Source organism: Lipophrys pholis, assembly GCF_963383615.2.
Source record: "Lipophrys pholis genome assembly, chromosome: 19".
Lineage (NCBI taxonomy): Eukaryota > Metazoa > Chordata > Actinopteri > Blenniiformes > Blenniidae > Lipophrys > Lipophrys pholis.
In genome coordinates, this window is record NC_137647.1 from 14,221,017 (window position 1) to 14,247,976 (window position 26,960).

Genomic DNA, 26,960 nt, shown 5'->3' on the forward strand with positions numbered 1-26,960 from the left:
TAGTCGTTCAAGTTGAGAAAACTAGAAAATTATAAAGACCTGTTAAACCCTTAAACTAGTACATATTAATCAAATATGCAGTAATATGGGCAGTCCTGAATATATAGTTCATTATTCACCTTCCTTTCGGCAGATTAGATGCAGATCAATTGCACTGAAAAACACATCAGCTACAAGTGAGTGTCACCAAACTAAACAAACCTAATTCTGTCATTGGACTAAATGTATCTGGATTAGATGCATCCTGAAAAAAACATTAGCTTGAACATCTAATAAGGATGTGTATCCCTGTGACTGGCTGCTCAGAGCAGGTGGAAATTGATTGAGCAGGTAGCTGTTCCAAGCTGAAGTCAACACACACACACACACACACACACACACACACACACACACACACACACACACACACACACACACACACACACACACACACACACACACACACACACACACACACACACACGGATGCAAAGTGAATACAATCCTCTGCCTCACTTTAGATTCAATTCACCGTGGATGAGATTAGAGGATCCAATCAGTGATGACATTGAGCCTGGCACCCACTGCAACAGGACACCAGGAAGGCCTAATCATTCCCACGTCTCCCCTCTGCGGCTGCAAGCCAATCGAATCCTCTGTAGACGAAGCAGCTGGTGGATATCATGTCCTGTCGTTTCTAGGTGAGATTATCTGATTTAAGACTTTGCAATGTTGACTGCAAGAATCTTTGTGACGTCCAGCTGTGGGGTGCCGATGCTGATGTTCCCCTGATGTCCAGCTACGTGAAACCCAACATGTAGGAGCAGGTGGAGCGTGCTGGCTGTGTCCCACAATGGTATATGGAACCACTTATGTAACCTTCAAATTCAATTGAAAATGAAGGATCATAAAAATCCGTTTTTTTGTGTCGTTAAACATTTTTCTATTAAAAGACTTCTTCACCGTTAATAGGCGCACTGCTACTCCAGTCTATAAATAAGTCTGTTAAGAATGCAATTTCTCCCAACGAGCAGATTATTTCTTACGTCACAACACAATTTTCTCTCCTGTCCCGCCTGTCCTGGGATTACAGAGCTGGCTTATGCTCGGTTTAAGCAGGTCTGCCATAAGGAAAACAATGCTGCGGAGGCTCTGCAGGAGATGACATGAGAGTTCTGATTGGTTGAGGAGAGAAGTAAAGAGAAAGAGCAAACCAAAGTTGACTTTCTTTCCTGTTTATATCCTGTCCAAATATTATCGGCTATCATTCTACAAGCAATCCGAGAAGCCTTCAACATACAACCAATGCAGTGCTCAAAACAAGTGTAATAAAGGTACACTGACATGTCTGCACGCTTATGGAGCAGCACACATACAGTATTTCAGTTGGCACGATGCCAGAGAGACGAACTGGCTCCCCTCCGAGGTCTAATTAATGCAACGTACAAGACCAAGATGTGTAATGGAAGCCATCTCTGCTCAGTGGAGCACTGAAAGCAGGGCAAGCTTTCCATGTCAAATAACAGCAACGGGTAACAGGAGAGGAGCTGCACGCCACTTCAGGACATCCTCACACAGCAGGAAGGCTCAGTGTTACACCTGAGGGCTCAGGTAATCAATGTTGTGCTCTGATCTCTTGACATTGCTCGTCACTTACCACACTGTGGAAACATCACAAGGGCCTGGATCTAAAAAGTCCTCCGCTTCGTATTGCCGTATTGTAGTTAAACAAAGCTGTAGATCTGAGCAAATGAGCACGCGACGCATCATTATACCAAATTGATTGATTATTTAAAAAATGAGGCACAACACATAGAACAGCTCTGTCTTCCCCAAAACCTATTTTCCATTTATATATTGGAAGAAATTTGAATTTGTCAAGTCAATTTCAAGAGCAGGACATCGTCCTATTCATGAGGGGAAATTATTTGTCTAGAGTAGTTATGTATAGTTTAAAAAAAAAACACGAGACCCAGAAAGAACTGGTTTGTAAGTTGAAAGTGTTCCTCTGGCAATGTTATGCTCAACCATCCACTCAAGCATCTTTTTAATTCTGTAGTCAAATTTCAAAATCAAAAACTCAATTTTATCAGTTCTTCTTTTTCTGTCCTGACTTAGTGGCATTTTCTGAGCATCTCTTGCTATAATATGATGCAAAGGTATAGTAACACTGGCTGTATAGAGGTATAATGTCCTCGGAGGCACAGATTAGCGTCATGGCCTACATCAGATTAAGTTTCACTGCTTTCACGATATAGCAGTATACCTTTATATATATATATATATATATATATATATATATATATATATATATATATATATCTTCTTAAAGTGATGTCTCAGTGGTGTGGTTCTTTTTTCATCCTGGTTGTTTTGCATTAACAGGCACAGACTTGCACTGTGCCACCGTTGATGAGAAGCATCTCTCTGCACTTGCTGTCACTGGGGACAGGCATGTTTCCATTGGACCAGCTGGGCTGTGAGCACACCGACTCCTCTTCAGGGAAACGGCTCCGGGTCAGGTCAGAGGGGCACTGCTCTTTGCGCTAACCATTTTCTGCTGCCGGCGTGAGAAAGCGAGGCCGCGTTATGGCAACCACGAAAGCACATAGCAGTTTACTGATCGTACTTGTGTCAACAGTAACAGGTGTACAGAGACTGAGATTTAAAATAAAGGAGGCTCCTTTCCTATTTACAATGATGTTTAAAACCTGCAGGTTTTTCACTCAGTCTGCTGGAGTGAAATCCCAGAAGTCCAAGCAGCTGCACGTTGTGGCCTCTAAGATTGTCTTTAAAATTTTACTTGTTTATCAAAACCAATGATGAATAATCCTGAAGCCGCATGGTGGAGCAGTGGCTAGTGCTCTCGCCTCACAGGACTGGGTTCAAATACCGGCCTGGCCTCTCTGTGCAGAATCTGCATGTTCTCCCTTTGCATGAAATCCCGATTTCCTTCCACAATCCAAAAAAACATGCATGCGAGGTGAACTGATGACCCCGAACTACCTCTTGGTGTGAATGTGAGTGCGTGGTTTGCCCTGTGAGGGTAGGGCGTATCCTGCCCTCACCCATAAGTAACTGGGATTGGCTCTGGCACCCCGCAACATTGCACAGGATAAAGCAGTATAGAAGATGGATGGATAGATAATCCAGGATTATGGCATGTAAAAAGAATGGTCACACATGATAACGGGAACACAAAATCTCAAACCGCCTCCAAGATAACCTTCACTCTGCACTGAGAATTATTCACAAATGTTGAAAAATCAAAAGTTCTAAAAAACAGTACAGACAGTTACATCTAACTAATCTATGATGTTTTGCGTAAAATGGTTTGAATTTTAACAAAGTAAAGTAAGATAGCAACTCACTTTTTGTCAAATAAAGAAATCCAGTATCAGTTTTAGGATTCATTTGGAAGAGTTGCTTGCCTTCGTTGGACCGTTCTGCTTCTTCTCTTTGCACGTCAAAAGTTCTCAGCCAGTTTTCTTTAGTTTCTTCTTGTCATAGTCACTTCCCATCTTTCAAGAAGCCTTAAAATACACATTATAGAGCATCTTCCTCAACGTTACTGATGTAGCTGCAACTCGCCCTAATCAATAAATCAGTCTGACTGAGCCCAGCTAATGTGTTACAGCAGCTACATATACAGCCACTGTTACTTTATGGAAATCTTGCTGTCATAGTGAGAACTAAAGTGACAAACCAACCGACAGGCTTTTGTTTCTGTCGAGCTGGAATGTTTTCTATAACTACACAGCTAGAGGTTGTCTGTGGATTTACTGTATGTGTCTACTGGCCACAGTCTGGCTGCAGGCTACACAAACCGCCGCACGTGCATCCATGATGTTTGAGAATATCCCCGCAGTATGAATGCTGTAGTTTAAATGGTGTAAGCAGTGTCTGCTAATTTGCTTGTCTTCCTGTCGCAACAAAACCGGTCGATCAATAGATGCTCGTCAGTAATGCTGGAGGTCATCAGTGGACACATGGAAACACGTTTATGTAATCAGGCAGATGGGAGATGACGAGAGGTCACAAAAAGAAAATGTTTTCTCTTTCTTTTGGTCCAGCCACAAGCTCCCTATGTGAAGACTTTAAATTGTTGGAACTAAAAATATATGTATGTATATCAGTGAGGGAATTCGGGGGGCTGGGGTTTGACGTTGTCTCCAGCAGCAGCTGTTCCACTTGTTGACATCAGCTGCAGGCACTTCTGCTCCAGCAGTGAATGTGAAGATATTAGATTTCACCTTCTTTGGCTGTCGCTGGTTTTAAAATAGTCCGAATCATGCAGTAAACAACACACACACACACACACACACACCTTGTTTGCTTTGCAGCTAATCCCTCATAGCAGGGATCTCAAAGGAAATGACTGATATACGATTACAGCATCTAAAATTGCCTTTGCAGTTTCCAGGAGGAATTGATGCTTGATCATTTCTCTAAATAAATGCATCTTTTTCTCCAACCTAAGGAAGCTATGAGATCACAAATATATGCTGTTTTTTTGTGAATCAGCAGAAAACTGACTACCTCTTGGGCTCTGCCCGCGCTCTGTTACCTGTGATGGATGCTTGCCACTCGCGTTCACTTCAGGGCTTAAATTACAATTGACGATATGCTTTAATCCTACCTCAGGTTTCAAATCACTGATCTGTCCAGGTATCACTCTTGACACAGGACAAAGGATTTGTTCAGCACAGACAAGCTGCTGTGTCAGACTGTAAAAATGTAGTACTAGTATAGCGGCGATGTTCAGACTACTTTAAACTCTCCTCACCAAAAGGTAATTAGTGTCAGTATCAGTGTGAAGTACAGAGTCCTCTCAGGATACGGAAGCTAAGAAATCTCAGTCAGGTGCAATCCAAGACGTCCTCTACAGCTTCTATTCAGTGTTTAATCCAGCTTTGGCCTCATATTCGATACGCAACACCGTGAGCTGCTGTGTGAGATGTATTCAAGGGGTGGATGACCTTCAGCCCATCAGACCCCCCCCCCCCCAAAAAAGTCCTGAGTTTACTCCAGAACATGTGTTTGTTACTGCAAATCAATTCTACGCTAATATCTTCATGTCAGAATCTAATTTCGGAGCTTTATTTGGATTAATTTAGTTGAACCATTTACATTTTTCCTTCTCAAATTGACATCTATCGGCACTGCAATACAATTTTAGAACCATTATCTTTATTATCAATGTCTGAAAACTCAGAGAAATGCAGTAGTAGACGTTCTCAAGTCACTGTCCCTCCCCCCCACCCCCCCTTTTTTTTTTTAAATTATGTAATTGCTTCTTCCTGTACCAGTCCCTGTGAGAGATTTTCCTCTCTGGTGGATTTTTTTTTCATAGTCCAGCATTTGCTTTGTCACCCAATCCTTTGAATCCAGAGAGCACAGAACTCCCCTTGAGGCCTTTAATAAAATGACGGAAGTTTACAGTCTGTATTACAGAAGCGTTCACTAAATTTATAATAAACATGTTTGTATTTAAACAGGCTAAGATTTATTTAATATTTTTTGCTGAACCAAACTTTTTTGTCTCTTCTCTCGTCTTTTATTGGGACACAAAGTAGCATTACTTTTGTTTTTGTTTTTTTAAATAAAACATTAAAGGGTGTTATCTAAATTACTTTGCTACTTCAACTCCACTGCTTTTGTTTTGATTTATTTTTGAGGAGTGACAGTGCTATGCGAGTTTACAGTGTGTTACAATCAGCCTGCGAGAGACTTTTAATGTCAGATAAGTCCCTGTGAGACTCATGTTGCTACCGTCCATTTGCAGTGTGGAATGTTGCATAAGGCCGTGGTGACGTCACGAGGCCAAGGAGGATCCTGTTTCCATAAAAGTTTGTCAGTAAATTCACCCCAGTCTAAGTTTCCATCACAGGCCACCCCGTGTCACACTTTTTAGTGGAGATGCCATGTCTACTGTTTTTTCATGAATCCACCGTCGAGGGTGAATGTTCGGGGCCACAATTTCCTTTGAAATACACAAAGAGGAACAAGTGGGCACAGATTGAGCAAGGCTCAGTGAAGGATCATGTCCCCAGATAGCTCACGTTACCCATTTAAAGATCACAATGCATCGTTCTAAGCATCGGTACCACACGGTCGTCCCTGGGTTGATTGTATGGGACGTTGTGTGTGTGACACTCTAATGAGTTGCTGTGCGGTTTGCAAAACGCTGCCACTGAATTTCCATCTCCCGGACATCAGCAGGTCAGAGGATCGTGAGAGCTGGCACGAGATTAAGGAAACGTTCCCAAAATGGGGTAATGCACATACTTACCATGTCTTGTCTGGCACTCTTCAGTTCATCATGACCCTTTGGGGGCAACAGCAGAGGTTCCCAAACTTCACTTCACTGGGCAAAAAATAGGCCCAAACTTGTTCTGGGTTGTTGGATGAGGCCTGCCTGAGAAGGAGAAAAGGAGGAAATGGTGAGCAGAAAGGAGGAACAAGTATGAAAACTGCCTCACTGCCTGCAGGGTGATTAATGGCTTATGATGAATGGATTTTCATTATGTAGCTGGTTGAATACTTCCAAAGCTGTTATACCATAGAACCATCCATCCATCCATCTTCTATACCTCTTCGATTCTGTTCAGGGTGCGTGATGGACAGGTCACCTCTCTATCACAGGACACACGGAGACAGTCACACCTATATGTTGGACAGAGCAGGTTTGTTGGACTGCAAGAGGAAGCTGGAGTACACATCCGCCGACAGAACGATTCTCTAAGAGAAAGGCTGACAACGTTTGTAGTTTCTAATGCATTGTATTCAAAGAACTCTAAAATGGCATCCTTGAATATGCTGATATTCTTCCAAATTAAATTAGTTTAACGAGTCATTGAGATCTTCATAGAAAAGGGCTTGAAGATGTGTCGAGGAGATATAAATTAAACAAAAAAAACGTTAGAGACGGACTGCCAGGCAAGAGGGGAAGTGGAAGACTAAGTACTTCTTGGAATCCACAGGAGATCAATGCAAAAAAATTTTTTTTTTAACTCTTTCCACACCAAAATGAACAAAGTCTGCAGTGCTCAGTAAAGTGGACCTGCTCCACCTCACATGACTGCTGAGCCACTGTCTGAGATCTCCCAGCTCGTCTGTTCCTTCCTAGCAGGACATTCTGGACATCATCAGCCTCGTGCGCCCTGAACCCTTTTTCATCTACACTGGTCAAGACAAACATCTCTGATCACCACCAACATCACGATCAACCAGTCTGGTTCTGTTCCAACACCACTAAAGACTGACATTTTTAACCCACCTTCCCCAGTGATTCTGACAAATGACAGATCGATTGCAAACATCCCCTTCCCCTCAAAGGCTCTGGGGAAAGTTAACTCGCTGCACAACTTCATGACCGTCTCAAAATTATTCAGCTATTCAAAAAGTTCCTCAAGGATTAGTCCTTGGCCCCCATCCTTGTGTCGAAGCTCCTTTCACTGCTGAGCTGATGACACTCAACTCGATATAAAAATGGACCCTTGTAACATCTTCTGCTTCAGCAACCACCTCATCCTCACTCTCCACACTCACCTTATGTCTGGAGGAGATAACGACATGAACGAACCGGAACTTTCTGCAACTAAATAGCTCAAAGAGTAAAGCCATGTTGGTTGTTACCCCATCAAGTCCAGTGTACTCCCTTCTCTGTTCTGGAACTCTCACTCTCTTCTGCTGTTGCCAACCTTTTTTGCAGAGTTTGATACCCTGCCTGTCCTTTGAGTGTCTAACACCTTGCGCATGCCTGCATCCGTCACCCTCACTACCCGACGTGGAGAAACACATACCTTTATCACCTCCAGGTTGGACTACCACACCTCACTTCTTTTTGGATGGATGGATGTGATGTAAACTGTAAAAGATGATGTTGACATTAATTATGCACATAATAAGGACGGTGTGACAGTCCAATGTTGACGCCACCCTATTGAGTGAATAAAACGTCCTTTTGCATTCATTTCTGCATCACAGTCCACATTCAACTGAACCGGGACCGTGATTCAACTCGACTTTTGCTGTGTCTCTCTTCACACGAGTCTTTTGAGCATCGTTACGTAAGCGCGAGTCAAAGGCCTCCTTTCCTAAAAAGAGTGTCCACGATTTGGCTGCATGTCCCTTCCACTATACAACAGCGGGCCACTGCCTGCAGTCGGCCGTCATTGAGTTTTTTCATCGTGGCATGAAGTCATCGCTCTTTCACGGTGACACTCAGAGCGGAGTAGCCTCGTCCAAGTGAGCTTTTGTGAACCTGCGCTGTTAACATTCACGGGGAGAAAAGCACTCAGAAGGAGCCGTCGAAATGAGATTCTTCTCTCTTTTCATCACGCACCCTGAAGAATCGCGTCTTGCCAGGAACTGTGCATTCATGCCGGTGCGCTTACATAAGGATCTTCGCACAAACGCAAACTATAATGTTGAAGGCAACTGGCACACAAATTACCTGCATTGGTAACTGGAAAGTTCGAGTTCTTATCATAATCTCTAAGGAGAAAGAAGTTTATAATTACAGTAGGACAGTGCGTGAATCTATATTGAGTTGAAGGGGCCCCCACTCAAGGAACCACGATAGGATTCGAACCAGCACTTCTGGTGACAACCTAGCGATAAATAAAGCAATTACAATTAGTGACGTTTTTATGAGTTGGTTATTCCTTACTTTAGTCCTATTTGAGAAGAGGTGTGGAGCTGCTGTCTCTCTCTAGTCTGTCCCAGTGGTTGGTGAGCTGCAAGATGTTTGTGAGCCTCTTTATTAACCGTCAAGCGACAAATAAACATGAGCAGAATTTCACAAGACTTGTCTATTTTTGTTTGCACATTTCCAGTTTACTGTATCTCAACTGTTTGGGAGCTCCTTCTGTTCTCATCTGTTGTTGGTGTTTAATTCAGGTTTTTCCTGACTTCCTCAAAATTGTAGATGCATGAACACGACTGATGCCGTGTGCTTACAATTGAAATGTTGCTGTTAAAGTTTTGAAATACTTTTGATTTGACAAAAACAACAAATACATCAACTTACAGGAACACAGACAATCTCAGAAGAGGAACGTGGAAGTAAAACGTTTTACTGTTTCAATTGATACAAATGAGAGATTTGCTCATAGTTATTTAATAATAGATTATACAAGATTGAAATATAAAATTGAGATATGGTTTCATTATTAGGCAAAAATGAAAAGCAATGCAAAAAGTACAATACGGAGTGACTACGCATATTCTTTTGTAATTAGTGAAGTGACTCCACTACCTTCTTCTTCTTTTCTTTTTAAAAGTTAACCATTATCCAGAAAAAGAAATGCTAACATGGACAACTTGAACTGCTCATTTCAATATGTTGCTTCAATCACATTATTAAAATCCACTATAGTATCTTTCCAGAAAAACACAGGTCCTCCTGACAGACTTACATGCAGAAAAGTGAGACTTGTAGACAAGGAGAAATCCTCCAACTTGGCTCGGGTTGATCCGCTGGATCAGCTGCGGTGTGTCTTATCTGTCAGTGTGGGGTTGCAGGAGCCTTAAGTGGAACCGTTAAGTGACAAGGAAATGCGGTTTAAGTGGGTCAAGGAGCATCTTCATGAGCAAAAGAAGCAGAGAAGATGCTTGTGTAAAAGATGAAATGAAATTTAAGTTTTGCAGAAGATAAATATAAAAGAAATTCAAAAATTCAAAACACGCATTTTCTGTTCCTCAGACATTTCCCCATCACGTTTCTTAATTCATGCCACTTTCTTGGAAAGGCCTGACTTATTTGAATCTGCCTGATCACTGGTACAACCGATTTCACTTTGACAATGCTGTTACTTCCCCCGTCTCTAATGTTACAGGTACACCATTGTGAAGTTCCTCTCGTCTATTCACATGAACATAAAGCACACTGGAAGGTCACCTTTACTACATACTACGAGCCATTGCATTTAAGTTGACGCCTCGATGTAGTTAAAGCACATAATGTTCAGCAAGACATATACTGTACAACTAAACCAAGAGCTAAACTAAGAAACATGATGAAAACCTGCATGTTTGTCAGAATACAAATAAGGGTGCAACAAAGACGCTCCAAGAAGATCTGGCTTTCTTTTTTCAATTGACATCGTCAATTCCATTACACTCTTTCTCTGTCCTTTGTTCATCTCCTGCTGGTGATAAATAAGTTACAGCAGGTTTACAATCATACCATTAGGTTTAGTTTGTCTTGTAAAGCATATGCAAGTATTACTTCTACAGAAGCACATTTGCCCTCTATTTTTTATTTTTAATCGTTTTTACTGTTACTTCCAACAAAACAAAAGACCATTGATAATTGAGATGTGAATAAGTTGCCGTCATGAAAAAAAAAACAAAAAAAAAAGTAATCGCACAAATAACCAAAAATCTGAGATGATGCAGTTGTTTCAACCAGGATACTCGTTAGAATCTCCGCATCGGTCACATAAAGCCGATCGAACACAAATGACCACACGGAAACTATAAACGGATGTATTCAACAATAAAGCCTTTATTTTTTGTCTTTCCATAGTTCAAGTTCGTCAGTCCCGCCTTGTGAAAAGGGGGAAACTAGAGTGAAGGAGTAAGAGGTAGAGCAAGTGTTCCATTCTCATAGTGATCAGCGTAAAAACTCACTTTTACACATCATGGGAATGGCCATGCAAAGAAGGCCGACTGAAAAAAAAAAAAAAGAAAAGAAAAAGAAACAAACAATAACAGCAGCTTCTTTGTGGTGTTGCTAGCTTTCCCTTATTTTTCACAATCATAAATACTCCTGACTCAGACTTTTTTTTTCTTCTTTTTTTTTAATAAAAGGTACACTACAGTGTAAACCAGAGAGGCAATGAGAGTTAGCCATGAACAGAGGCACGGCAGTCATCGTCACCATCATCATCTTTATCACAGTCTCTGAACACTTGGAAAGAGGGGAAACTGCCACATGACAAGGGCCTCTTGCTGCATGTCCAAGGGGCTCTGCATAGTATGGTCTGACAGACGAGATAATGGCTGCCCACCACGGACTGAAAAGACGATCTTGGTCCAGCACTCACGGAGAATACGACCGACCTGGGGGGGGAGGAGGAGGGGAAAGGTGGTGGTGGTGGGGGGGTTTAAAAAAAAAACAACAACAACAAAAAAAAAAAAACGGGGTTGCCTCTGCATACCTTATAGGAGAGCACAGAAACCTGAGCGGTGGAGCCTGACAGCACATCAGTCCAAAGAAAAAAGGTGTACAATAGTCAGCTGGCCCTGCGAGTACGTGTGTCACAATGCATTAAAACTAACTACTACCAACCAATATACCATTCATCTACACTGGGACAGGTTGGGACAGTGCCATGGTACATTTAAAAAAAAGAAAAAAGAAAAAAAAAGATAATATTTACATCTTCAACACATAAATTATTTCCCTAACATACTGTCTCTGTAAGGCATAATAAGGTCTCTGAAAAAGAACAATATGCCTCATATGAAAAGACTATGCTGACTCCAGATTACAGAAGGTAGGCAAGGCAAGAAAACAAGTTTAAATGTTGCCAATAAAATCAAAACTGCAGGCCAGAACAAACCCGAAGGAGCAGGAGAATTAATGCAGAAATTCATGAGAACGATTTGTGTAAAATGGCACATAGAAAGAGACAAAGCCGTGAGCTCAATTGGGCAACCCCTTGAACACCTAAAGGTAGTAACAATGGCAGCACTGGAGCTGACTCTTTAATACCCAAGAAGAAGAAAGAAGAGGAGGAGGAGGAGGAGGAGGAGGAGGAGCGGTCGCTGCAAGACGGCCACACCTCGGATCAGTGACGATTCCGCGGGGACGCCCAACATTCCTGCTTCACGCAACCCAGAGATCTAGAAATGAATCGCGTGTCCTCTCGCCCAGAATGTGACCTTCGACATTTGTTGCAGTGCCGGAGCCTCCCACAGCCCGGCCCGCGACAACTGCAGCTCCCGCAACGACCGATCGCGTTAAACCCGATCCGGTCTGACAGAGAAGGCCCTAGTCCGATAAAATTCACACCCGCAGCAGACATACAGTATCAAAACTCTATAATGAGAAGGAAAAAACAAAACAAAACATACAAACGGATATGCAAATATAGCTTTCAATACACCACATACACATTAACTGTTGGTTTTGCAGATGAAATTCAAAGTATGCATAAAATGTGTGATAAAATATGTGTCACAAACAAATAATGGCTGGCTCTGTCCGTTCCAAAGAGAGGAATAAGAAGTTGGGGTCGAAACAAGAAGATAAAAACAAATTGGGTTCAGTTCATATTCGTCGTGTTGGGTTACTGCTCACACGGGAGACTTGGAGGGTTGAACCTCTCCAGATGACCGAACAAGTTCATGTTAGCGTCGTTCTCCCACTCCGAGCGCTGCAGGGCTGCCATCAGAGCCGGATGGCAGCCCTGCAGCCACAATGAGAGCCGTGTTGTGTGTGGATGCATCAGAGTCTGTCATTCCAGTGAGTTTAAAAACAACCAAAAAAAAAAAAAAAGAAAAAAAAAAAAAAGAAAAAGAAAAAAGGTGGTAGGCCATTGGCTCGCTGGCTGAAAGGTCCCGCCTACCCTGACGAGATGGAGCCTGGAGGGAGCCCATCAGTCATCCAGGATGACCTTGACAAAACTGGCCACATCTGTCTCTTTGGAGTCGTGCAGGGTGAAAAAAGGATGTTTCTGCATGAAAAGAAGGACACTGTTAGATTTCCGTCTTTCAGAGAGAACGAACATTAGTTGTTGGTTTGATATTAGTTGAGGGCGACAGTCTGGATGGGTTAATGGGGAAAGCCTGGCACCTTGTGGACAAAAAGAAGCAGCACCAGAGATGCTCTGGACGTCACAGCGGGGATGTTGATGTTGGAAAGCCGACAAAGCAGCCGACCAGATAATCATTCGGTTTCTTTTCAAAGTGAGAAACTACAAAAACAACTCACCATTAATTCCGTATAAGCTGGTCTTTCGTTAGGCTTCTTTCTTAAGCTGTGAAAACAAAGCAAATTCAAACATAAACGCTAATAAAACAACACACAAGAAGAAATCCCACATTAAAGGGAAGCATGAAAAAGCTTGTGCCGCCTTTTGCAGCAAACACTGCCCCCTGCTGGACAGCAGTGTCTCGACACCGAGTGTGAGGCTCACCACTGAGAGATGAAGTCTACAAACTCTGGGGAGAAGCGGTCCGCCGGCAGCTGTGGAGATGGCTCATCCACCACCTGTTTGAGCTGCTGGAACGGGGTGCCCCACGAGTCGTAGGGGAACTTCAGGATGGCCAGCTCGATCTGCGGAGGAGAGGCACTGTGATTTAACAGTGACTGTGCATGCAGCAGCTGAATTTCATCAAAGCCTGCTATGATTCTGGATGTCGGTACCACGAGCAACCGCGATTCTGATAATTCAATTAAGCGATGTAACAAAAGCCCTCTGTAGGTCTTGTTGCACACTAAATGAAAGATGAACGAACGGCTGATCATCTTGCATCAACGTGGCACGATATTCCAAACTGTCAAGGGTCACCATGACTCAGCAACCCTGAGAGGCTGGATGTGCCGAAGCTGCTCTCGCTTCATCTGATAAAATACCGTTCGCTATAGAGGGAACAGTCACTGACACGGTTTGTAACACTTTTTAGATTTAGTCTGATTTTACAGTTGTTCAAATGTTTAAAAATGTGCGATGAGTGAAAGGCTTCTGCTTATTACCGTCTTTAACGGCGCATGCTGATGAATCTTAACTGGACGCTCAGACAATTGCAGATTTTTCCTCCATTTTCTAGTAGATTCTGAACTTTCTCAGCATCATAAAAGGCCAAAGAGTTATGACAGAGAGACAAAACAAGGGTTGAGAGAAATACTATGTAAATAAGCCCATTCATTATTTCCACATAGCTGTGCTGATCAGATGGATTATTAAGGGAAGAATGTGATTACATAAGGCTGGACATGATTTACAACGGAGCAGCAGTCAGTGGTATCAGTGAAATCTGAAGATTAATTAATGCCTAATGCAGCTTTGAAGTTTTTATGGGTGTTGAAGGTGCTGCAATAACAGATTTATGTGGTGGTTTCATAACTTCCTGGAAACATAAAGGATTGAAAAAAAAAAAAAAAAAAAAAGGATGTGCAGAGGACAAAGAGGCAAAATGTAAAAGGGCAACGCTGCTCACCATTGTGATACCGAGACTCCATATGTCGGACTTGACGCTGTAGCCTTTCTGGTTGAGGTCAGGGTTGATCCGTTCAGGCTGTAAAAAGACAAAACCAGATAAGCGCCACTGCTGGTGAAATGATATTTACTCCGCTACCGAGACGCTCCCGGTGAACTGTGAGAGAAGTTTCAATCCAAGCCCCCTTTCCCCCCCACCGTCCTCACTCACCGCCATGTAGGGTTTACAGCCTGCATCCATGGTTTTGGCCACGGAGTCGACCAGGTGGCCACTGATGCCGAAGTCGCACATTTTCACTTGGCCCTCGGTGTTGATGAGAACATTGGAGGGCTTCACATCTGCAGAGGGAAGGAGAACAAAGCCGGTGAATCAAAGCGAACGCAGAAAGCTGCGCGCACTGTGAGGACCTGCTCGTCCAGTTACCTCTGTGGATCACCGACAGGTTACTGTGCAGATGTTCTAACGCTTTGACGATCTGAGGGAGAAAAGAAGAGGAGAAACGTGAAATACGTCGAAGAGGGTCTGCAGCATCTCAATATAAAATGGATAGTTATTGCATTAATAATTATTTTGACAGTTATTTCTATTCCATTTTTAAAGTTTTACTTATATTTATAGCATCTGGTTTAAAAAAAAAAGAAAAAAAAAAGTAGTAAAAGTCTCCTTGAGGCCGCAAAATTCAAGATATTACATTTGATTTTTAAACTAACAATATGAAGAATAAGCAGAAGGCTTTGAAATAATTCTGCTTATGTGTCAAAAAAACCATTATGGGAGTCTCACTCTTATTGTTTTGTATAATCAATTATTTAAAATTAATCTTCCTTCTTCTCCCTTTCATTCAAGAATTTGAAAACTTGCGTGCTGTAATGTATTGTGTTTTTTTAATTTTTACAATGGATCAAATTAACTGAACTAATTTGAATGAGCCTCACTTTCATCATATTAAAATAAATATTGATTCTGCAGTAAAAGTTAGGGTTATTTTAAACTGCAGTCATATCCAAACATTTCGAGGAGACATCTAAGCCTCAACATGGAGTTCAGGAGCCCGATGGGCCAGAGCCACAGATCACAGAGTTTAAGCTTTTGCCTGCACATTTTTCCAGGATAAAACATTTGGGACGTGCTCATCCAAGCAATAATCAAGGAGTTCCAAGTCCACAGAGCGTCTTATTTCCAACGTGCACCTTTAACACTTCATGACTCATTGTTTGAAATGTCTTCTTGTGTACAACTCAAACAATTTGTGGCTTTAAGGGGAGTTTTGCAATGTTGTCCTAACACTTTCCTCCGGAGCATCTCCAGCTGCACGGTTGGATGCTGGCAGATCTCACACTTTATCCTCTTTATAAACACTTGATGTTTTCCAAAAAGACTGAAACGCAACGTACTGCTACTGTGATCTTGCCCAGGATGTCTTCAGGAATGGTTTTGCCTTTTTCGATCACCTTCTTGTAGAACTTGTCCAAAGACGTGTCCATCAGTTCCATACAGATCCAAACATCGCCCTGGGAATAAAGAAAAGGGAGAAAAAAAACAACACAAACACATTTTCAGTGCCATGTGATTGTGAATAAACCTTAGAACGAAGCAAGTTGTTGACATTATTAGTGTACCGTTTCATGCTAATGGTCAGGAAATCAACAAAAAACATTAATTTAGTTCGATAAATAAAAAGAAAACAACTTTTTCCTTGTCAATGCAATGTGCTTCAGCAGTAACAGAAATGGGATGTGAACAGCGGCTTTACCTCTCTGAAGAGGGCGCCATAGAAAGTCACAGTGTAGAAGCAGTCCACTGTCCTCATGGAAATGTCCAGGTCCATCAGAAGCCTCTTCTGCTCCAGAGTGTTGACAGTGGCCCGAATCCTCTGGAGACAAACATCCCAGACACGCGGTTAGTTTCCTCTCAGGACAGATGTCGCTTCCATCAAACAGTGTCCCCTTCCCCCCTTCCCTCCCTCCCTCCCTCCACACTGTCATTGATCTGGATGATCTGATCCAAATATTTACAAGCTGAGCTCACACACTGAATGCATCTGTGACTTATGGGGCTATTTTGAGCCCGTGGTGCATTTACAGAGACAAATCAGGTAACCCGAGTAGCAGCAGCAGCAGCAGCAGCTTCCTTTGCCTACCTTGACAGCCATGATAACACCACTGGGCACATGTTTCATCTTGTCCACCACGCCATACGCTCCCCTCCCCAGCTCCGCAATCTGCTCCAAGTCATCAGCCTTCACCACAAAGTTCTGGACGGGGATGGAAGGAGGTGAAGTTATGACAAATGTGCTTTCGTTGCTTTGAAAGAAGTTTAAAAAAAAAAAATAAATACCATGCAAACTTTACCTGATCTCCAATGGTAACACAAGCTTTAGAGTCGAGATCTCGAGGGGGGCTGTGAAGAGAGAGAGAGAGAGCAACATTTAAAATAAAAACACATGCCTGGATGGACAGGAACAAGGTCACACAATTAAATCAGACCCAGATCACTCTACCACCATCAACTGTTTTTGCTGACACCATGAGGTTTTAAAATAAAATCAGGGGGCAGATGTGGAGGGGGGGTATTCTGGGAAATTAAAGGATATTCTCCACTGGATGACCAGTCGATATCCTGAACAAGAACAAAATGCCCAGGAGTTAATCATTCTTGCCTTTAAGTCAAACCGACAACTAAACTAAAGCCACATAATAATTTGTATGTGTGCAAAGTCAATGCAACCTATGAAAATAAGCCAGCTGTTTCTCTGTTTCGACACTGTTTGCTGAGCTAAGCTAAAAGGCCTCTGGCTGTAACTCAATGTGTCAGGGCAGCAGATTCAAAGACTTCTTTTGAAATACATTAGACTGCATAGAAAATAGTTAAACTAAGCAGTACCGAATTATATTATATAGGTTTTCTGAATACATAGGCCGAGCTGAAAGAGTGGGATTATAATTCTATGTTTACCCTGTATTACAGCTGGCATTAGTGTCTATGTGTCTCCTGGCCATATCAACTTAACACAGCTACTACATATAAAGTGTGCAAGCTGAACACTTTAATCCCTGGATGTGACAATGTGCATCACTCAGATTCTTATTTTTAATTGCACAAAATCACTGAAAAAAAGTGGGTTCAATAAAAGAAACACGAAGAAGTGATTACACCGACTTGTTCCTTTCTCTGATCTTACTTTGATCAGAGAGGATGGAGTCATTGATTATCTATATTTAGTATATTTTGGCCACAAACTTTATTGGAAAATTCCCCTTTGACTTAACTTAATACCTTTATGGATTTTTTTCTTTTAATAATTCAACTTGTTAAGAAAACAGCTCACATTAACTATTGCTTTACACAGATTAGAGATGTAGGAGCAGAATGTATCACTACACTCCTCAGTGATTAGGTGTTTTAGGTATACTTCTTTTATCCGTTATAACCACTTTGAAAGAAATCCGAGGAGTTGCCTCAGTTGGTATTATTGCCATCACAAAGTGAAGAGGAAAAAAAAGGAGCCTTACGCTGTTACTTCTGATGGAGGTGACGCAAACACACATGTGGCCAGCTTCAGCCCGGGATTCTTCTTCTTCCCTGAGAGTTTAAAGAAAGAGACAATTTTAGCGACATGAACAATATATTACACAGTGGTGCAAAAACAGGGATTTAGTAGAAACCACAGGTAAGTACAACTACTACTCTTAATAAAAGATAAGTGAACATCACATCCATAAAATCAACTTAGTATAAATCTGATTCACAGGAGTTGCGACTGTCCAAAAACTTTTATTCTGCTCATCTTTTTAACACCATGTTGGCTTACAGAATTTATTTTATGCTTGCAGCAGGGAGGTAATTTCAAAGTTGGAATTAATTTGCATCCGCCACTGAAAACAAAGAGTGAAATGTGTTATCTAAGAGGAGATTAGGAGTACTAAAAGCAAAAGGCTTGGCCACAGAGAAAAGGTGGACTAAATGACGAATCAACATTGGTATGATGACTCAAATGAAACAGGGTAGAGGGAGTGGGGGAGTGGAGGAGAATCAATCCGTCATTTGTCTAACCCAAGACTGATCAATAACGTATTCTGTTGTCACTCTCCCATCACAAGGTCAGGTTTTACTCGTGCATGCATTTTTTTTTTTTTTTTACTTTTAAGTTAAGTGGGACTGGCTCCAAACGGTGCAGTTTCTGTGTAAAACCACCGACTTCAGTCCATTCATAAACACAGTTTCCCATCAGCCTGTGGGACTTCCCACACGGGCTCACGAGCGTCTGCCAGGAACGACTCAGCTACCGAGCCCACGAGCAACAACACAGGAAAAATAGCTCAATTTCTCTTGACATGGACACTTGTGCTGAGCGTGTTTGCTCTTGTTGCAAGGTCGAGAGGGAAAACAGAACACTTTACTCTGCCTTTATCTGCTGTGCATGTGTGTGTGTGTGTGTGTGTGTGTGTGTGTGTGTGTGTGTGTGTGTGTGCGTGCTGTGACTGCAAGACCACGATCTCACCCATGACAAGCAGTTTAGACCTAACTAGCCGTTACATACGGGCCACACCAGGGAGTGTAATTACTCTACCACAGTTCGGATTGAATGTGAAAGGAAGCAACCTTAGCTTTTGGACAAACAACAAATCATTGCCAAGTGTCTGATTTTTAATTGTCATTATTACTGTGGGCTTGGATTCGCCATTGAGTGACTCATGCAGCTCCTGTGTCGAGGAAGTATGATTGGGTAAACCCCATCTTGCTCATTCTAGTAAGAAGGGAAGTGAACTTTTACAGAGAATTCAGATTGTATGGTTATTGAGAAAAGCCTCACGCATCCATTTTGTGTGCTGTGACCCTAAAAATAAGCCTCCAGTGTCTGGACAAACTACATTAGTCTCATGTGGTAGGGAGAGATTGAGTGTGATTTACTCACACATTCTCGGTCAAAAATAGATTTTGCATTTCCTCTGCGTGGGATACAGCACGAGCACTCAGAAGTCTACTGACAAAGAAGACCGGCATTTGCTCAGGCAACAAAATTAGGGTAGTTTGCAAACATGGTAAAACATCTGACATACCAGAGCTGCTTTAAGCTGTTAAGAGATATGCAATAATGCTTTTCTGCTGCAGGACTGCTACTAAAACGGTACTAATGTGCATGCAGCTTACAGCAGCGTCTTGCAGTGTGTATTAAGTCTGTGATACAGGTTTCGAAATAGTTGTTTGGGGAGCTAGTGCACGGTGTGTACCGACCCTGTGGCTGGGGGCTGCATAAGGGGGATGTGACTCACAGCCTGTCAGACTGGACACATCCGCTCAAAACACAACAACTGTCAAGACCCTTTGGGAAATATGATGTCACTTCATTTGGCACACTCACTGTCCCTGTTAGGACAGACCAAAGCCTCTGCTGCAGGAGCTGCCTTGTCCTCAAAACAGAGCACCGCAGATACACTCAAAGAGTGAAAAAACAAAACAAAACACCTCTTCATCAGAAAGAATCGAAGCGGTAAGTAGTTCCAGGGAGTGGTTGGGAGCAGCAAGTTGATGCACTTAACAAGAAATGCATAAATTCTTGGGAGGCCAATGATGTGCACTGGAAAATACCCAGAGCACAGCAATACATACGTAATGTGAACAGGAATTTCTGGATTGTGGATGGGATCAAAGTGTCAATAGCTGTGTGGCGAGTCACCATCAGGAAGCTCCAGCTTTAGAGTGGGTCCATATACAGACAATGATGACTCATGCACAGATAATCTTCCAAGCCACCCTATCAGTGCTGTTGGAGAACCCAATCTGCGAGCATGCCTCCGCGATGCAACGAGCAGCACTGCAATGCACTCCACTATTGACCCTGTGCAAAGGCCATGAATAAAAATGTCTGGAAAAAATAAAATAAAATTGAGCACATGATTTGCAGCTCCAGAGAACCTGCGTGCAGCCAGTGAACTGTCAACAAAGAGAGAGACTGGCCTAGGTATTGGTGCTGCAAGTCAAAACATGCCACGGTAGGCCAAAGGCTGTGATTGCCTGTGCAGCACCCAGCCAATCTGCACAGCCCTCTCAAAACAGTGTGTACTCCCCACCATGGTAACGCTAGTATGATTGTGTAACAGCACAAGCGGTGAACTTGAAATGTAAATTGACATCATCATCATCGTCGTTGTCGTGCTCGGTGTGTGTGTGTGTGACGCAGAGGAAGAGTCATGATTTTTTTTTTTTTTTCAAGGTGTGTATTGAAAGGAACAATATGCAGTAACACCGCGGAAGCAGATTGTGTGTGAGAAATTCTTGGTTTGAAAATAAAGGAATTTCCATAAAATTGAAGGGGGAAAAAAATAACATTTATGTGGTTGCAGGGTTTAAAAAAAGAAAAAAACAATTAAAGAAAAAACAAAACAAAAACGTGCGTAAACATTTTGCTCACAGCAAAATATCCCGACACAATCGACGATTCATATCAGGCGGCCGACAAACATCCAAACACCTGTGGTCAGAAGTTCTTCCCAGAGAGAGGGAAACTAATACCCAGCTGTGGGGCAAGTGGGCAGATAATTGCAGCCTGGCAAAAGTCCTTTATTGTCATGGAAATTGTGTGTTAGCTAACAACAACAACGGGCGCTTCAACGAGCCGACTGGAGGCTGCGTTTAAAGATCACATTCCGGCAATAAAAGCTATTATCGGCAACAAGTAACCCCGGGCTGATAGATAAGTTTCCACTATATAACAGGTTGTGCGGGGACTCAATAACAGAAGGAAGCAGAAACATGCTGGCTAGCTCTTTTCTCCTACATGCAGCTCTCCACCCAGCGAGCTTTACGCTTCACGCGCCGAGCTAGCTGAAGAACGCGCAAACTGCAACCTCCGTAATTAGCACGAATGCACAGCTGCGTTGAGAGCAGACGGAGAGAGAAGAAATGCTTACCTCCTTTGGACAGAGACATTTCCCCTTTGCTTTGATGAGGGGGAAGGGAAGCACAAAGACTTTTGCCTTTTTTTTTTTTTTTTTTTTTTTTTTTACTCCCTCCCTCCCTGCATCTACCCACGACGCCCGCTCAGGATCGCTGGCTTCTCGTGCAGGGTTGATCGAAAAAAACCGCGGCGGTTCGTCTGCGTGCAAGCTCAGGGCTTCAATCGGCAACTAACGCGTTCAAAGATCGAGCAGCGGATGAATGCACAACTTTAAAGAAAGCCGTGCACTTCGTTAGTTTGCTAACAAAACCTGCAGTCGGCTGGCCAAAGTCTGACAGCTGAAGGGGCCGACGACGTGATGACGTACTTCCTCTCCGCCGCTCAGCATTGTGGGAAGTGCAGTTGCGTATCAGTTTATAGTTTTCTCCAAATACAAGTCACAAGTTAACTTGCTTTGTCGACATTTATTTTTTCATAAGACACTGCTTTCATGTTCCTGTTTATGTCCCCCTTTAGATTTTTTTTAATATTCCTTTGTTAAAAAAAAAAATAAAAATAAATGACCAGAAGAATCTTTCAGTGGCACGTTACTGCAGCCACCATCCAGGAAGAGGCGCTACCACAGGTCATTCATACGCACTGTTGAACACTAAATACTGTCAATATTGTATATATTACTGCTGCTACTATGTGTATTTTACTCCATCTTGGTCACTCCTATTTCTATATGTATATATACACATATATTTATGTATCCTCTGTGTGCAACTATCCTGTCTTTAACTGTTTTGTGCAATGTGAGACTGCTGCTGTGATGACCGAATTTCCCCATGTGGGATCAATAAAGTCTGATCTAATTTAATCTAATACCCAGAGAAAACTCATGCATGCACAGTGACAACATGCACACACTCCTAATCCCATACTTTATGCCCACAATGAAAGAGTGATAATCAATATACCAGAAATGTAGAACATAAGGAATAATAAAAAATAAAAAAAAAAGACGCATCCACCTTCTATAACACTATGTCCTGTTTAGTGTTGTGGGGTGCCGGAGCCAATCCCAGCTACCTATGGGCAAAGACAGGCTACACCCTGGACAGATCGCCAGGCCATCACAGAGCAGACACAGAGAGACTGACAACCACACACACTCACATCAACACCTGACTGCTGCTCCACTGTGCACAAGAAGGTAATCCGGGGTCTGATGTGGCCCTTGATGACAGGGAAGGTGGGCTGCATGCAGACATGGCATGCGGACTTGGCACAAAGTCGGGTGAAAATAGATGGATGGATGTGTAACGCATCGACTATTCAAGATCTCTGTTGTCACAGATGAAAGTCAGTGAAAACAGAAGTGTCAGTAACTCTTGTACAATTGCAATGCTGAAACTATAAATACAGAGCATTTCTGTCTGATCACAGTTTATTTATGAAATCCATACTGGATCAACAAACAAACGACATTTCTATCTTATTGTAGTGTAATTTTTATTTTCTTTCCGGACAATTACATACGGGTGCAGTTTCTTTAAAAGCTAAATACATACATGTGTACCAACAAATAGCATAAAGCGAAAAGCTAAAGGGATGCAAATTCTTTTTAACTCTATTGTCTTGCAAGTTAACTACATTATGCAATGAATAAATAAATAATGGGATTGCACTATAAGTTAGACCTTTTGGTATGCAAACTTTAAACACATATAATACTGAATATAAGGGTCTTAAACGAAAAGTCTAAACAGCTGAATAAATGCTGAAGGAGAAAAGGCATAAAACTAATGGCAATAATTAACACATTAATATATATTAAAAAAAATGTCTATGTTGCCTACGCAAATGACTTTAACCACCACAATACAATGAATACATTTAAGGGGGAAACTGTGAAACTATAAAATACCTGAAAAAAAAAGCAGTACAGTACAGTAACATATTTTTCTTCATTGTGCATCAAAAACTGAAAACCCACCATCATTACTTTGATAATCACTGCTGAGTCGTTAAAATTGAGTCCTTCATTGTGCCAGATGCCTCCTGGGTGATGGAAGACAATCAAAATGCACAAACTTATCAACCATGGAGATGTCACAGACCTGACACATACGCACGTGCTGTGATATGAGTGTACTTTGGAATATGTGCATGTGATTGTGTGGGTGGATAACGGATGGTGAGGCCACAGCAAATTATTGCATTTACTTCCTGGCTACAAGGAGAGTCTGATAGAGAGGCTTTATTACAATGTGTAGATACAGGGAGCTGTCAATAAGGTATTCTGATGCGCGGCGCTGCAAGTCGGCATCCACCAGGAAATCCCCTGCCTCTTCTGTGCTCTGGTGGAAGTTGTAGACATGGCGGACCACAACTTTTCCTTGTTGTTTAGCCATCACAATCACCGTCTTCTGGAAACTCACTCCGGCAAAGTCCGGACTGGACGTGGCTGGTGTTACAATGATGCGCGGACGACCTCCATCTGTGCGAGTGGGTTGCATGGCACCAAGTTCAGTGTATGTTGACCTGGCGCTGAGTGGGAGCCAGCGAGGGGAGAAGAGGGCATTCCACGTCACTCTCTTGCTGGAGTCGTGGCCGCTTGGTCCCAGCTGGGTCTGGAAGCTGAAACTTCGATCGTCACGGGTGGGGTTATTAATAACCCAAGGGGATCCCCAGGAGGAGGACAGGTAGTTACGGGGAATGAAAATACTGCAGTTAACGTCAAAGTATTTGGCCAGTTGGATAGGTGAGGCAGAATGAAACTGGAACGCAAGATAGAGGAGATCACGGATGGACTCATAATACTTCTGAATGAGAGCAGACTGCTTCTGGAGACGGAAAAGGTGCTGAGGGGGGATCATGCCATATCGAACAGCCCTTAAGGCAGTTTCCACTGTCGTACTGACAGGTTGATTCTGGATAATCCAGCTCTCCAGAGCCTCGTAAAGCTCCAGTTCACTCTGCAGAATGAGGTCAGAGCGCTGGAGCAAGGAGAGGAGCAGGTCTTCACTGATGGAGCCCCATTCCGCGCTCTGCAGCACAGAGGACAGATTCCAGGACAGGTACTGCAGACAGCTCTCCCGCAGGGTCACGTCCCCAATTTGTAGTGCATAGTTATACCAACCAACTACATGTCCAGTGGGTGAATCACTAGACAGATGTTGAGTCATATATTGGGTCAGACCATGCTGCAAGCTCCACACATGGTACTTGCTGGCCAGCTTATGCAGAGCGATAGCCTGATCTAGACGCACTGAGATATCGCCAGAGTATAAATATCTGAAAAAGAAATGAAAAGCAATGTTAAAAAGTACCAGTGTACCTGTGAGGCCTGCTATATTTGAACTCCTTTATTCTGCTCCCATCTGAGTCACTGAAAAAAAACCCACACTGGCTGGAAATAGCCAGCGAGTTTTAAACAGCAAGCGTAATCTATCAGAAGATAGGAACACTTTACATTTCCAAAATGATGGGGAACAAGCTTTTTCCCCTGTTACCTGATGAACTTGTCAAAGACGGCTGCGCTGTCCGGCATCTCCCTCAAAACCAGCGCGCTGCCGTTTCGGGTGAGCAGCAGTTCCTCAAACACGTCACTCTGCAAGGTGAGGACCAGGCTGTGGGCTTGAATCACCTTCACCTCGTCCGTGTTTATGGTCTGCACCCGCAAGGTGACGTCGCTGCCATTTCCCAAAGCCAGCAGGTTCTCCATGCGATTGACCAAAGACATGGAGTGATTCAGCACCGTTGCAACATTGTCCAAGCCCGCCTCTGGTTTCAGAGCAGCTGTGGTGGAAACAGTGGAAAGCAATAATCACTATTAAATGCAGAAGACATTTTTAACCTTGAATTATTTGCTGATCCCTCCAGTTGTATCTCTTGATTATTTTATATTATTTCCTTCTGTTATCTTGATTTGCATCGACCTGACTCCACTGTCATCCTTTTCCCAGCAAGATATATGTGCAGTTTTTTTTCTGCTATTTTACTCACTTGACAGAATAAAAGGTGAAAAGAAAATCATATCCCGAGCCTTCAACTAAACCACAGCTTGTATCAGATGTCAAGGAAAAAGCTGACTTGCATGTCTGTCTTGTCTTTGTCTCTCAATTAGCAGGGAAAGATATCCACCATCCAGGTGGCTGACTCAAAACCTCAAATAGCAAGAGCACAAAAAAGAGAATCCTGAGTTTGCAGTGCCATTGTAGATGACGGCTTCCGTGGGCCTTCTTGAGTGTAAGTGTAAGTGGCACAGACTGGAGAATCAAACATGAAAGATGTGTCGCTATTTCCATTCTTCTTTGCCACAGCCATCAGCAGCCTTGTTGGCCTGGTACTGGAGGTTTAATGAGACACAGGGGGAGCATGCTCAGCTCCCTGGGTTGCCACACAGTCTTCATTTCTCCACCACAATCAAGTGCCCCAACTTCAAAGTAACCTTTTTCCAATTACCCAGCCGGAGCCAGCTGAGGATAGTGAAGCATATGAAGGAGAGTATTGACAAATGACCCTAGTACAGTGTCACTCCTCTCAACAAGAGAGGTAAGAAATAGTATTATGTATTTTACAAAATGTGATTTTTTCTTTTTTTTTTGCTTCAGATTTTGATGTTAAGATCTTCACAAATGCTTCACTTTGTCTTCCACTCAAGTCAAAAGCTGAAAAACAATAAATAAAACATTTTCTACATACATCAAAAACTAGCATTTGCGGTCTCTGTGGCCTTCAATAGCTTTTGGTCAAAATCCATCTGTCAGGTCTTCTTTTAAGGGGCAAGAAAAGCTTTCCCTCAGCACTTGTACTGTGTTGTATTATTGAGCTGGCACAAAGCCAGACGGCAAATGGACTTGCCTGCCTTCCCTGCACCCAGCCGACAAACAGATGAGGGCAGGATGAGTAGAACAGATAAATGCCCGTTCTTTGCCCTGAGGCTTGGCACGAGCCACACATTCATGCTGTGTCCTACAACCCGGTGACAGTATGGGGGAAGCTCGACTGAAATAGAACAATCCAGCCGTACTCACAATGTAGACTAAATGTTAGAAAGAAGAGGAAGAAGAAAAACAACAACATTAAGAGGCAAAAGTAAGAAGACTTCGTTAAGGAACAGGAATTTAAAGTAGTGAAAGCATTTAGTTTCATACCTCCACAAACTGTGGCAGAGTGGAAGTGGATAAAGAGAAGGGTGCCCACATAGACCCAGCCAGGAATCTCTTGTTCACATGAGCGCACCATATCTTCTCAGTTATTCCCTGCTTCTCGTCCTTTGTCCTTTCCCGCTCGTTCTTTCTCTATCCCACTTCTTCTTCTTCTCGCCTCTGCTCCTTTGTCGTAGAAAGGTGTGTTGCCCCGTGTGCTGCCCAGCTCCCCGTCCCGCACTCTTTATGTAGGACGCTGGCCTTTCCCCGGCGCATCTCACAACCTCACGGACTCCATTGATTGGTGGAATCTGGCAGGGGCGTTGCTATAGCGACAGCTTTGATTTTGAATGTCTCCCTTTTGGATGTTACATGGCATTGATCAGTGGCAACGGTCCAGCCAAGAACTCAGCCTAATGTTTTTTTTATTTTAAAAGTCAGAGGGGGGTCAGGGCACCATTAGGAATCAATATCAACACAGCTTCATGTTTTAATGGCCCTCCAAATGCAGCAGATCTCCGGGCTGAAAAATATTGTTACCTACGTTAAGCACAATCACCGCCACAAAATTAGTTAATTACTGGAGGTTGCCACTGAGACTCTGCCAAAAGTAATTAGGGCTCTAATATGTGTGACCGACTGCAGTCAATCAAATTTCATAATCCATTTATAGAGTAGCTTTTCAGCTGAGTGCAATTATTTTTCTAATGGCAGATTAATCTCACTAATGTGGGTTTAATTTCATTGATGCTGGGTCTGCACATCAATTT

General features: G+C 42.7%; 2 protein-coding genes across 3 annotated transcripts; both read right to left on the reverse strand.

Annotated features, from left to right (window-relative positions):
- Nucleotides 1-10,473: 10,473 nt before the first annotated feature.
- LOC308124198 (dual specificity mitogen-activated protein kinase kinase 6-like) lies at nucleotides 10,474-21,136 on the reverse strand. 2 transcript variants are annotated; one of them, XM_080487092.1, is made up of 12 exons: nucleotides 21,066-21,136; nucleotides 17,667-17,736; nucleotides 16,506-16,554; nucleotides 16,295-16,408; nucleotides 15,908-16,027; nucleotides 15,549-15,665; nucleotides 14,578-14,629; nucleotides 14,365-14,492; nucleotides 14,155-14,232; nucleotides 13,131-13,270; nucleotides 12,926-12,971; nucleotides 10,474-12,668 (listed from the first exon to the last, which is right to left on the reverse strand). In XM_080487092.1, exons 1-12 carry the CDS (start codon nucleotides 21,082-21,084, stop codon nucleotides 12,591-12,593), a joined length of 1,011 nt encoding a protein of 336 aa, XP_080343218.1. In that variant the 5' UTR covers nucleotides 21,085-21,136; the 3' UTR covers nucleotides 10,474-12,590. The 2 variants fall into 2 exon arrangements, with proteins under 2 accessions (XP_080343218.1, XP_080343217.1); XM_080487091.1 differs by having other exon boundaries at nucleotides 10,474-12,376; nucleotides 12,913-12,971.
- Nucleotides 21,137-22,438: 1,302 nt separating this feature from the next.
- On the reverse strand, nucleotides 22,439-26,489 carry btbd17b (BTB (POZ) domain containing 17b). Its single transcript, XM_080488224.1, has 3 exons — nucleotides 26,197-26,489; nucleotides 24,553-24,838; nucleotides 22,439-24,334 (listed from the first exon to the last, which is right to left on the reverse strand). Exons 1-3 carry the CDS (start codon nucleotides 26,285-26,287, stop codon nucleotides 23,260-23,262), a joined length of 1,452 nt encoding a protein of 483 aa, XP_080344350.1. The 5' UTR covers nucleotides 26,288-26,489; the 3' UTR covers nucleotides 22,439-23,259.
- Between the last annotated feature and the right edge of the window lie 471 nt (nucleotides 26,490-26,960).

What these genes read in the sequence shown, in the direction of transcription:
- btbd17b (XM_080488224.1), bottom strand. Translation starts at nt 26,287, where the DNA reads ATGGTGCGCTCATGTGAACAAGAGATTCCTGGCTGGGTCTATGTGGGC. An exon ending in CTCTGCCACAGTTTGTGGAG is followed by an intron (nt 24,839 to 26,196) that starts GTATGAAACTAA and finishes TTTCCACCACAG; the next exon opens with CTGCTCTGAAACCAGAGGCG. An exon ending in GTCTTTGACAAGTTCATCAG is followed by an intron (nt 24,335 to 24,552) that starts GTAACAGGGGAA and finishes TTTCTTTTTCAG; the next exon opens with ATATTTATACTCTGGCGATA.
- LOC308124198 (XM_080487091.1), bottom strand. An exon ending in CCTCCATCAGAAGTAACAGC is followed by an intron (nt 16,555 to 17,666) that starts GTAAGGCTCCTT and finishes CTCTCTTCACAG; the next exon opens with CCCCCCTCGAGATCTCGACT. An exon ending in TGGGCAAGATCACAGTAGCA is followed by an intron (nt 14,630 to 15,548) that starts GTACGTTGCGTT and finishes TTTCTCCCTCAG; the next exon opens with ATCGTCAAAGCGTTAGAACA.